Source organism: Paramisgurnus dabryanus, chromosome 10 (assembly GCF_030506205.2).
Source record: "Paramisgurnus dabryanus chromosome 10, PD_genome_1.1, whole genome shotgun sequence".
Taxonomy (NCBI): Eukaryota; Metazoa; Chordata; class Actinopteri; order Cypriniformes; family Cobitidae; genus Paramisgurnus; species Paramisgurnus dabryanus.
Genome location: NC_133346.1, coordinates 23,347,792 through 23,360,577, shown reverse-complemented (window position 1 = coordinate 23,360,577; position 12,786 = coordinate 23,347,792). Strand labels below are relative to the sequence as shown.

The 12,786-nt window shown below is 38.6% G+C and overlaps 1 protein-coding gene across 2 annotated transcripts in view; it reads left to right on the top strand.

Annotated features, from left to right (window-relative positions):
• The window catches only part of cntfr (ciliary neurotrophic factor receptor), a 205,524-nt gene extending 193,100 nt beyond the window's left edge, over positions 1 to 12,424 (top strand). For both annotated transcript variants that reach the window (XM_065290230.2, XM_065290231.2), the window contains exons 8-10: positions 6,835 to 7,024; positions 8,319 to 8,439; positions 11,332 to 12,424. In XM_065290230.2, the coding sequence (XP_065146302.1) occupies positions 6,835 to 7,024; positions 8,319 to 8,439; position 11,332 (312 nt within the window). In that variant the 3' untranslated portion in view covers positions 11,333 to 12,424. The remainder of the gene's footprint in view (positions 1 to 6,834; positions 7,025 to 8,318; positions 8,440 to 11,331) is intronic.
• Positions 12,425 to 12,786: the final 362 nt, after the last annotated feature.

The window sequence follows — 12,786 nt, the reverse complement described above, 5'->3', positions numbered from 1 at the left end:
TGATTTCACTGTAGTAAAATGGCCCCCACAGTCACATAGAGCATCTTTGGGATGTGGTGGAACGGGAGCTTTATGCATCCCACAAATCTCCATGAACTACAAGATGCTATCCTATCAATGCCACGTAGAATTAAGGCAGTTCTGAAGGCGAAGGGGGATCAAACACAGTATTAGTATTGGGTTCCCAATAATCCCTTAGGTGAGTGTATATACATTCTTCATCAGGATGTGTGTTTTCTGGGTTTAAACCCCACAACCTTTTGTGCTGCTAACACAATGCTATACCGCTGAGCTATAGAGGAGAACTGATGTGATAAATATATGCTTATTTATTCAAGTTTTATCACATTTGACTACTGTTTGGAACTTATGCGATTTTTCATAATAAATGATATGTCTAGCAGCAGTGCAAAACCAGCTTCACAATTATGCAACATTTGTAGTTAAACCACAAAAGACATTAAGCAGTAAAACTAATATAAAGCAAATAGTTCAGTCTGCTGCTCTGTTCACTTTTAATGAAAACTGTGTGTAATATCACATCTGTTCATTATAGTGCAGTTCACCGTTCATCAATATCATCAACAGAAGCTGTTTGTGGCCTTTCATGTCTGGTTAAGCAGACATCAGTTGGTGTGACCTTAACTGGACTCCTGTCAGCTTTGAGCACAGCTGGGCTGGAGGCAGGAATGTGGAAAGTGGGCAGAATTTAGAAAATATCGCAGCATGGTCAGGGCAGTCAGCCAGCATTACTGCTATGCATCTGACAGCCCCATTTGCTTATTAGTTTTTTACATACGGTACCGAAATCTACGAGTCTGACTTGTATCTTTGCCTGACTGAACTGCTAATGAGAGATTGTTGATCTGGTTGCAAAGTCTATGTACTGTAGACAGAAGCGTCTTCCTTTTCTTGCTACTTGCTATAATTTGTATCTCTATAAGTATCCTATATAATGAAAATAAGTTTCCAGCAATAATAATTTGGTCTATCCACAAAGAGACTAAAATGCTATGTATAAGATATCATAGCCCATCATATCACATTAAGTCCACAGTAAATCTAGTATGGGACTTGATTTGACCAATGGGCAAGTTACTACAATTTTATGAAATATTCTAAAGACAATTTAATTTTCTTTATACCACTGGGCTGTTAAATGCTTCATTCTGATTGGTTGAGTAATGTTCCACAGGTATGCATTATTTTTCAATAAACACACACCTGATCTGTCAGATGTTTTATAACCACCAGAGTAATGGCTGTGGTTACCGTGGTACAAAGCGGAATAATTGACTTTGGTCCTATTTAAAAATAATGCAAATAATGCTTTGCATCATGCCACATTACCCTTGGGTGTGTATTATTTTCCAATCATTCAATGGCCCATCGGCAATTATTCCTTGGATAACGCACACTGATAAATTGTGTTTATTAGGAAAGTAAATGATGATAAAAAAATTTAATACTAGAGACAATCTCTTTCCTCTGCACCAATGACACTGCTTATACATAACCTTATTTTTGGAGATCTGGCCATACTAAGAAAGATCCAGAATGCGATTTATCCTTCGCGTAGTACGGGTGCTAGTTACATTTTTGGAGAGGTGAGCATCAGGTTTAGCAGAACTGCGCACAGCCTACGGCAGAGGGAAGGCAGAAGTATAAATTGCACTTTAGAATTAGAATGTGTTTGGTACTCAATTATACGCCAATACTCTAATAGCAAGTCTCAGACATCTCTCTCTCTTCTTTCTTTCTCTCTCAGCACTACTGATCCAAAAGCAGACAAACAGGAAACAGTCTGTACTGTCTCATGTTGACTCTTATAAATTGTCTAGACTTTAATGTTTTAAAGAGTTCAGGTAGAAGGGGTTTCGATATCCACACACTCAGGTTTCACATCGGCCTCTTGGTAATAGTGTTTTATGTGTGGTTTTATGTATCCTAAAATTACAGTGGTTCACAGAGGGCCTTTTGACTTCCTCTGCTTGCTTTGTTGCTGACAGCTTTCACAAGAGGGCAGCAATTGGAAGTTGATTTGTGGCACAGAATTAAAAAGAACTAAACATCAGAGTTGCATTAATATAAAGTTATCTTCAAACTGACATGGCAGATCTTTGATTTGGTTTGACAAAGTTGAGTCCCAAGGGTGTGTATTTTTAAGAAACACTGCAAATAAACTCTATTAAAGTCGAAGGGCCCTATTTTAACGATCTAAGCGCATTGTCTAAAGCGCACAGCGCAACGTCTAAATGGGCGTGTCCGAATCCACTTTTGCTAATTTAACGACGGGAAAAATGGTTTGTGCGCCGAGCGCATGGTCGAAAAGGGTTGGTCCTATTGTAATGGGAGTATTTTGGGCATAACGTGCAATAAACCAATGGGAGTCTCAGCTCTCATCCCCTTTAAAAGCAAGTTGCGCTGGCGCTATATCTAATCCCTATTTACATGACGAACTTTGTAAACTGAAAAACTAAGCGGAGGAAGAAGATCCCCAGTTTAAGATTAATGTTAAATAATTGTGTTGTTTTTCACTTGTATTGAAATTGTTATTTTTTCATTAAAACCTTTAAAACCCGTTTTCTTTTAGTTATGGAAGTAAAAAAGCAGGCTTTTAATTGCTTTAAATGTATGGCTATCCAATATCATCAAAACATAATTTACAAGTATGTAAGATAAGGTTTGTACTCTAAAAATACTTTATTTGTAACAAACAGGAGTTAAAGAATTTACAAACGTCTCTCCTCACGTTTCAGCACTTTGGACAGCGTTTTTTTTAGCAAAGAGTTTTTTTAAGCATTACTTAAAAATGTTTCTCATCTCACCATATCCGCAGGTACATCATCATATACGTCATCATATACAATAAATCCGTGAGGTAGCATTAAAAAAAAACATTTAAAAACAGACGCATTTGTTTAAAGCAAAGCATTTATTTACTTACCAGGTGAAGCAGCTCTTTGCGCCTTCTAACGTCTCATAATTAATCTTCATTTATGTCCAAGAGACTCAATAATAATCTTTTACATTCAATCCTTTAATCTTTCATATTTAAAAGCATTTTTGTGCTGCTGCGCATTCATGTACTTTGTGATAAGCAAACCCGCGTTGTCCTCCCGTTTATAGGCGCATTTTACTAATGCGCTCTTTAAATAACATAAAACACAGTGCGCCATTGACTTTATACTTTAGACCAGGTTTTTGTTGGTCAATGGCGTAGTCTATTTTAGTTGCCTCAAAATAGCAACGCGCCAACAATGCGCCTGAACACACCTCGTTTTCAGACCAGAGCGCCCATGGGCGCAAAAGGGGGCGCAAATGCATTTGCTATTTAAACAATGCGGCGCTAAACGTGAAAATTAGGGTGGAAACTAGCGAAAGACACTTGCGTCGCGCATTGCGCTGCATTGCGCCGGGTGTAAGATAGAGCCCAAAGTGTTTTGAAAGTTTTGAAGTTGTGTGTTTATCTTGAACTCTTGTATGAAGGCACAAAATGTAATTGCCACTGCTAGAGGTTGCTAAACATCAACAACGGCATAGCTTGATAATGCTGTGAAAGAGTGTAGAATGATGGGAGTTGTAGTCTTCACCTTCAATGTCGATATAGGAATCGCTCTGCCAGGACTCGTAAATCATGTTCATGTTTTATACAGTTTTATTACCTTTACATTATAACATACGACAACAGTGTGGCTTGAAAGAAGCAACAACAGAGTTGTGTGCTGTGACGCTGCAGGTATTACTGCCCCGTGCGACACTTTGCAGATCGAGTGGCATATGACATCAAAGTATCACAAGAGCCACAGAACAGTGCTGCTTTTCCAGTACTTTCCAGTACAAAAATCGTAGATATTCAACGGTGAACGAGGATAATGGGGAATTCCAGAATCTGCTTTTTTTTCACTGGTTGTTGCGTTAAATCTTATCCAGATACAAAAGAGATACGAGTATGTTCTGATTGGCGTAGCCTCTTTCTTTCTTTTTTTTTGATTGGCTGATACATGTAAGTGGCAGGCTCGACTAAGAACTCCAGGGGAGACGAGCTTGATTCCTGCCCGGTTCCAAAGAGAGAGGTGCGCGTCCAGATACTTTTTGGCCGCTGCGGCATATTAAATATATGATATTATATGTTTTTCTGCATGAGAAATACAATGTGTGGCGGGAGTGTGTGAGAAAAGACCGAAATGAGTGACTGCCACGCTCAATGCGTGACACTTGAGAGCCCTGGATGAGTGAGTGATGAAGTGAGTTTCTACACTTCAGCTTTCAGGCTGTGTGGTAAACTAAACATGAAAGGTTATTTAAAAGGGGGAGGAGCCACTCAATATGTCCCCCTATAAACTCCTGTTTCAGTGGAAATTATTAGCAAAGCTATGTATTTCGAGGCACTTCAGTGGGTCTTTAAAGCCAGTCGTTTTTTGGGATTTTATTGGATTGCAGATAAACTCTGCAGGACAGTGGCCCTTTAGAATAAGATAAGGATAATTAGACATTGGTGAGCGGGAGGTAATATAACTAGCGTTTGCCAACAAGGGGCCGCTAGTTATTTTTAAGAGACTCCCATTTTTTATTGTTAGCTGGACATTTTTGGGGGAACAGAGGGAAAATCTGAGCCCCCGTTGACCCAGCCCTTGTTTAATATAACACGAGGAAGAGAAATTTAAATTTTTTTGCACTCTCCAACCCTTTAGTCTGACCCATGCATTTCAAATTCAAGGACGTTTTTGTCTATTTCATTATGAAATATAGTACAGTAAACAGACAAAAGGTGTATTTCGATAACAATCACATCAAACACACTGCAGCCCAGGTGCTCAATGGCAACCATGGGTGAAAGCGCAGCAAGCATGGTTTAATCTAAAATTAAAAGGATGCAGCTTTTGTTTTGTGGGTTTTTGAGGAAACACTGGGGAAATGAGCAAAGTTCAATTAAAATGTAAATGCGGAGACTAACCCCCACTCGACGCTGCGTTTGTCGACGTTTGTCAAAAGACACGAGATGGTGAAACATGTAGACAGCACCGTTGGAAATTCACAGAAGAAAGTAAAGCTCTTCTCGGCTTTGTTCTGAGCAGCTCAGGTGCAGATGAAGTATTCTTTAGTCTCGCAGCAAACAGACTTCAATTTTCCTGCTCGCTTTTTGTCTGTGTTGTATAGCAGCGGTTAGGTGACCCGGGAGGCATTGAAGTAATAGTAGATTCTTCAGAAAATATGCTTTGTGCTTTGTAAACTGGGGGAAGTAATTTTCCCTGTTTCTCTGCTTACCTTTACCATGCATACAGTATGTGAGACAGGGTTATCCACCGTGCTGTGTAGACTTGATAATGCCTTTTATATTCTTGCACGGTTTTTAACTTAGTAGCAATCCTTCAGTAACAAAATGGAAGAAAAATGAACTGAATGGATGTATTGTACATTTCATTTTTCTGTATAAATTACTTAACATGTAATCATACACATGGGTTATGATGGGTTACGCATACTTACCTAAACATTAGATAATAATAATTTCCAATGTTCAAATGCCACCTATTAATAATGTAATGTTTACAGTTAGACTTATATAGCTAATAATATATGTCATAAATACATTTTATTTCAGCCATGTTGAAAGAACATTTATCAAAATTGCTTTAATTCTTTACTCAAAGTTGTGCTCCTTTTGCACAATCTAAAAAGTGAAAAATATTACTTACATTTGTAACACTTAAAAAATGACTTAAAATTCTATTAATTCAATAAGTTACAGCAACTCATCACTTTATAGTTACAAGATAGTTGAAATGACTTGTAAATCCTAGTTGATTCAACTTAAAAATTGAAGTGGAGAAACAAAAGTGCACTTGAAGAGTTTCGTTGCACAACGAGATAACTACGTTTTTAACATTTTTGTCAAAACATGTTTATTATTATGTTATCATGTTATTATTTTGTTTTATGGTGCTACTTAGCTGTATTTTTAAGTTATGAAGGTTTAAATCAAAACAAGCCAACTGCAGTTGAATTGATATTAATTGGAATGCACAACCAAAAAACGAGATTTCTGAAAAATAAAAACAACAAAACTCTTCGCTTGTGATTCTGTACTCTCCATGTGTGAGCAGACTGGAAATGAGTTCCTAAAGCGGCAGAGGTTCAGGACAGACCAGTGATGGATGTGCGAGATGAGTCATAGATGCTGGACCATTACTCATCTCCTTCCACCGGCCTCAGCTGCAGTGCATTAGTGAAATTTACCCCACTCCTCAAAGCGGCAAAACATGCACAGGACTTCCCAGCCTCTGTTTGCCCCCTCTTCTGCTGTAGTGATGTGACCCTCTCAACCTCATTACCCATAGGCACTGGAAAGCCCACAGGTGGCCTTCAGGTGTGAGGAAGTGTACTGTGCCGCACAAACAGGAAATGAAGCTACAAACATCAACACATTGCTTGTTTATATGTAATGTTTTGAAAAAAGCTATAAACAGATACAAACATAAGAGTGTGTTTGTAAAAACATGGAGTTCCTTTAAAGCGTAAACATCGTAAGTGTCTTTGTTTGTGTTTGGGACAGTTTGTGTAATCAGATTAATAAACTTTGTTGTTGTTGTTGTTGTAATTAAATTTGTTTTAAAACTAAAGCCTATGCAAACATACTACAGGTATACACATCAATTTATGGTGCATATGTTAAAGTGTTTAGGTATTGTATTTAAGGTTTCTGTATTTTATCTATAAGCTGATCGTCCTACTCAAGAGACATTCTTCACCTTATACCTAATCATCCCAACAGCTTGCATCCTTCCCATAACTTCCATATCCCTGATTGGCTCTCCTGTTATTGATTGACAGGTGGAGCTCTCTGACAGCACCTCCCACACTATTACCGATGCATATGCTGGGAAAGAGTACATCATCCAACTGGCGGCCAAGGACATGGAAATCGGAACTTGGAGTGACTGGAGCGTTGCGGTCTACGCCACTCCCTGGATGGAAGAACTTAAGCCCATTACCTCCACTATTGACGGCGACATTATCCCAAGTATGTATTCGGCGTCAACCATACATCCACTGTAGTGACGGCCCTGTTTGCCCCCGGTGATCTGTTTTCTTTCATCAACTGTAACAGAGGTTTATAATGAGAAGCGTGTGCCCCTGTATGTCAAAGTCACGCTGCCCTCTGCTGTCAAAAACGGTTAATAACATCTAAATAGTTGATGTATTCTGAGGTCAATGATGAATTTGAAGTCAGATTTTGTTAAGTTTGTGGGATATAAACTGCGAAATAGACCTCAGTCGGAGTAGCAATTTGCCTGAAGCCAAAGCCGAACATTGAGTCTGCAGCACAGCGAATAAGCTAAGCTGCGTTGTCTGCTGTATTTGTGTTTATAGGTTTGTCTGACATGCTTCACAAGTGACAAAGGCCTGATTTCATTTTCTTCAGGTTTTTATTTGTCCATGCACTCTATGGGTTTACATGTATTGATATTTTAATTCTTTCATGGGCAGACAATACCAGTCCTAACCTGATAACCCTAGTGACAGCAGTTTTGTTTTAAAAATAGCACTGACAACTTGATAACTGTTATTAGAGGTGATATCTAGTGACGGCTACCTTGCTCGGTTTGATCCTGCGGACAGTATTGAGTTTCACCCGTGCGTGCACTCAGCGTATTTAATCCGCGCTATACTTGGAGCGGAGGGCAGATTCAGAAAGTCAGCAGAATTGCACACTTTCCGCACCTGCTAGCTTTGTGAGTCGTGTGTCAAAATACTCCCTCTAAAAGCTTTTCTTGTGTTTCTGTTTCTCTCCTGGGTAAAACAATAGAGCGTCTTTGCAATTATTTCTCCTCCGTTTCGTCTGGTTTGTGTTACTTCAGCGTTTTTATTTGGTTAAATTGAGACGAAAGTCGTATTGTGAGACAGCTCCTTCTGCTTTATCTCATATGTTTTCAAGGTAGTTATTTCAAATGCCGTCACTCAGCATAAATAGCACATTAAATGCAATATTGACACAATAACTAATATCAGCTTATATTCAATGTTCAATAACATTTTCAATGCACACCATGAACATGGAGGAATAACTGCGGGTGGGTTATTAGGTAAGTGGCTATGTAGATAGTAGATAGACAGGTTGGTAGGTAGGTAGGTAGATATTACAAGCTATTTTTGTGACCACATCACTTTGCAACACTACTTTTCAATCCAATATGATTGATAAAACTTTCTATTCATTGACAATGCATAACCGTGCTTAACTTTTTTTAACAGAGTTTTTTATTTAAATATGCTTAAATGGTTATAAATCATAACCACTTTCTCTCTGCCCCCAGCAACAACCACCCCAAGCCCCCCCTCGGCTGCACCACGAGTGGGTGAACCCACGGCGGCCTGCTCCACCCTTCTCTGGTCAACCCATCTGCTATTGGCCTGTGTTCTGCTATCCATCATGTGGTATGTGACATCTCCAAAACCTATTTTTAACAGATCTGAAAATTTCAAATCAGCCCTTGTGAAACACATAGGAAATGAATGATTTCTAGTTTATCGGCAGTCGCTTTTTGTGTGCAGTGGAAAGCTGCCTGTAGGCCGTGAAAAATAAGCCTTGATCTGTCTCACATTACTTAAAGAGCAACTATGATCCGATTTAAGATTTTACATTTCCTTGGTGTGTAAGTGTTTATTAGTACATGTTAACACCAAGGTTAACGATGATGCTCGTTTCCAATGTAAATCTCTTTTCTTGGACTACAACAAACACACGGATTGTAGGCAACAGTTTACTTCCTGGGCCTGTTGACGTGGACAAGACCGACATTATCATAATTCCTCCCGCTTTGATTCACAGCCTGTAAGTTAACTCCTGTTAGCATTGCATTGTGCGTGAATCTTCCAAACATGGTAAAAAGCGTCACATTTCCGGCTGACATCAGAGGTATTCAGGACAATTACAACGTCCAGACGCGATTTTGACGCCTAAACGCAACTGGTGTGAACCCACAGTAAGGCCATAAGATAGCTTAGTGCAAGGGTCGTCAATTAAAATAGCTTGAGGTAAAATTGCTTTTAGGCTCGTTTTTGGGTGGTGAGTGAGTGAGGACCCGTGGGTCACTCATACTGGGCTTTTAGTTCATTTCTTTTTCGCACCCTTACCTCATACTGCTGAGGGTAAGTTTCTTCAAAGTGTCTATGTTTAGTTTCGTGATAGCATTTAATGTAACCACTTTTGACAACCGCAACAGACTCAGACTCAAATGAGGAAGATTAAATGCATATTTTTCCACACACCTCACAAAAAACTCAGCCCCAACTTTCCTAATTTATGAGAATGCTATTGTTTTTCAGTCATCGAAAGTTGTATTGGTCTGCGCCGCTCTCTGCTCTCTTCACTGTACATCTGTCTGTGACTGTTCGCCCCATGTGTTCGTGTCGGCACGCAGCACTCAAACCTGGGTCGATGTAGGCGTTACTGAGCTGACCTTTATGTGCCAGATATAAAAAGGATTTTATAATAACGTTAAAAAGTATTTGCCATTTATTTATTTCATTGCGTCAAAAGGCTTTGCGGTCCGGATGGACGCATCTCACAGTCCGGATTCAGACCGGAGTCCGCCATTTAGTGATTTCTGGCTAAGTGTAAAGATCTGGGTTGGATTTGATTTGGTCTAGGGATTCTAGTCTTGGTTTAGGTCTTAAGGGTCCATGCAGTAGGAATTTATCTTAGAGACTGTAGTTTTGGTCTGTGTCTTAGTGGTTTAGTCTTGATCAGGGCATCTGTTACTGGTTTGGGTCTTAGGGATTAGGTTAGTCAGGAGTTAGCCTACAATATGATTGAGACTAAATATTCAAAAACAAAAAATGGTCAAAAGCAAAGCATGTTCAAACACCTTCCTCATCACAAGATGCCATCAATCCCCAATGTGTCACTTTTAGTAATTCCATTGCTTTCAACGGAAACCACTGGTGTCAATACACAGACATGATGGACATGGCGCTGGATCATTTCCGGCAGTAAAAATAGAATTAAAGTTCCACTAAAATTCCAAAGTATTTATAAATATTTATAAAACCATTTCTACTTTTTTTATACATGCAAATAATTAATGCATCTTGATTTGATAAAAAGGCCAAACAACAAAAAGCTAAGAAGCACCCTGCATATTGAAAGGGGGATAAAAAGTGATGCCTAGGTGTACCTTTGGCATCTTCATAGTGAAGTGAAAGGCATTTGACCATGATTTAGTTTTTGACACATTGGGAGTGATAATGTATTGAAATTTTAGGCTGCTGGATGATTTTTAACAATTAGCTTTTTTTAGAGTTATGTGGAATGGTCATTTGGACTGTGGTCAACCTTTGTATATCTGGAAAAACTGTAGCCAACAATGGGATCGGATAAAGGACACCCAACCAGAGACAATCGACTCATTAGAACTGCAAAAGCCACTTACTCATATTTGTAATCCCAGGACGAGTCTGGCCGCTGGTGCTCACAGACACATAAACCTCATCGATCCCCTGCACGAGGCAGGAAACAGGTCCAGTTAGCCAAGTAACAAGCAGAATTGTTTACAGCCCGCCTGCTATCTCCAACTCGGCAACACGACGTAACGAGTCTATCTCTAATTAAAGCAACTTCATGCATGTAGTTGGAAGCCAGGAGGAAGTGTACGCATAGCACCTCGGGGCTCGGATGAGTTGTTCCTCCCGAGACAGCCACGCATATGCAGAATTACCTCTACCTTATGCCTCCGCTGTGAGCCGTTCTCATTGAGATTTAATTGGTCAGTCTATAATAGGCCAAGACAAAATTAAAGGCAGCATCATGGGTGGCTGCGTACCAATTACATTTTCCTGTTGGCATGAAGTGGGAGGCGTGTGGATTCAGCCATCATTGGATTCTGTTTGTTTTAATTTGTAATACAACATCAGCAAATATATACTGTGTTACCTTGACTGCTTTACTATATGTGTAATATTGAATTTTGAGGTTGATATCATCAACAGCAAATAACAGATTGAAAAGATGTTGTGCCACGGCTCAACCCTCATGCCCTCATGGCAATTCGTACATATTTTACAACCACATTTATCATTTGCCTTGACCCCTGAGACGTTGGGGTTGGGGGCGGGGTTAGAGGTGGGGATTCATTATTGTTTTTTTATGATAATCATAGGTCTTTGCACTTCATATGAATTCATAAAATATGTATGAATTCTTTTGAGATTTGGCTGGTTGTGTTTGGGCACATTTTAGTAGAAACCGTTGGTTATTATTATGTGTTATTGTGCAATTTGAGATACCACAATACACAAAACTTATATGTGTTTCTCTCTCCTTTTCAGATGTGTAAGCTTCATTCCTGTGGAAAAATGAGGAGTCTTCTATTTCTATTTTGCACATGTTAATAGATATCGTGCATTGATAATTTAATTGAAGTTCTTTTTCTCACAAAAGAAAAAACCTAGAAAGATTAATACGTGATGACATTTACAAAAGCAAGACCAGGAAACAAGGAAATATTTCAACATTTCTGACGACGAGAGCTTACGGACCAGGGAACGGAAACAGACACAGGAACTAAACCCCAGGGAAGCAAAAGATTTGGGGATTCACCTGCCTGGCAGCACAAGAAACATAGATACGAAAAAATCATTATCCCCTTTTTTTCATATGTCATGCAAATGTTTCACCCCCAACTCAATTCTTCAAATTGACAGAAAGAAAACTTTTGTGTATAATGTCAATTTCCGCAACATACAGCTAATTCATCATGCCAAAGACTCGGACTGTTGTTTTTTCATGATCCCTAGCTTCCCCAAGACTGTGTCTGTATGGGATTGGAACTGGCAGTACAAAATCTTCAGACTTCAAAGACTGATAAGTAACAGTTTAGCTTGAAGGCCATGGTTTGATATTTGTTGTAGCCTATTTCTTTATTTTGTTCAAAATTTTTATTTTATCATTTTTGGCCCCTGAACACAGAGATGTTGAAACTGTAAATATAAATGGGTTTGGACTGTTCTGGTCGGCCTTTTTTGTAAACAAGAAGAACAGCGTGTTGTGTCAGACCACCTGAAGATTAAGCACCGTCCTGAACCATGTTCTCGCTCTCCAACATCGTTTTTTTCTAGTCAGTATCACCACAGGTTATTACTACCTTATTCAAGGAATATTGGGGATTTTGTATCATTGAATAAAGTATAATTTTAGAAGCTTAGATTTTTTTGTTTGTTTGTGATTTTATTTTCCAGACCTTGCTTAATTCTCCACGATCATATTTTGTAAACTATGATATGTATCTTTAACATGAGAAAAAGTTTATTATTTAATAATGTATGTATTAGCTTTAGATTCTTGTAACCTGTATCTGGGTTCTTTTTATAGATGTACATAAAATGAGAAGTTGTTCATTAAATGTGACCATTTCACAATGAATAGAGTCTGTCAGTCATTTTATTCATCTCAATCTATCTAACTGTTTTGCTTCATTGAACATTGTGTGGTGACCCAATGCAGTATTCAGATTGTTTGTTAAATAAAAGTACAGTAAAATAAGAAATGAAATCATCTTAAACAGAAAAACAAAAGGCTGACGCTGACCATCTTGAAATCAGTTTCTTGCCATCACATTATTATTGCCACAAATTTTATATCATGTGTAGATGTTACTTGTTTGTAGATGTCTTATATTTTATTTAACATTGGATCATACAAAAATACAATCAAATCTTAATTTAAAAGAAGAGTTTGCCCAAAAATGAAAATTCTGTTTTCGTTTACTCACCCCTCGTGTTGCT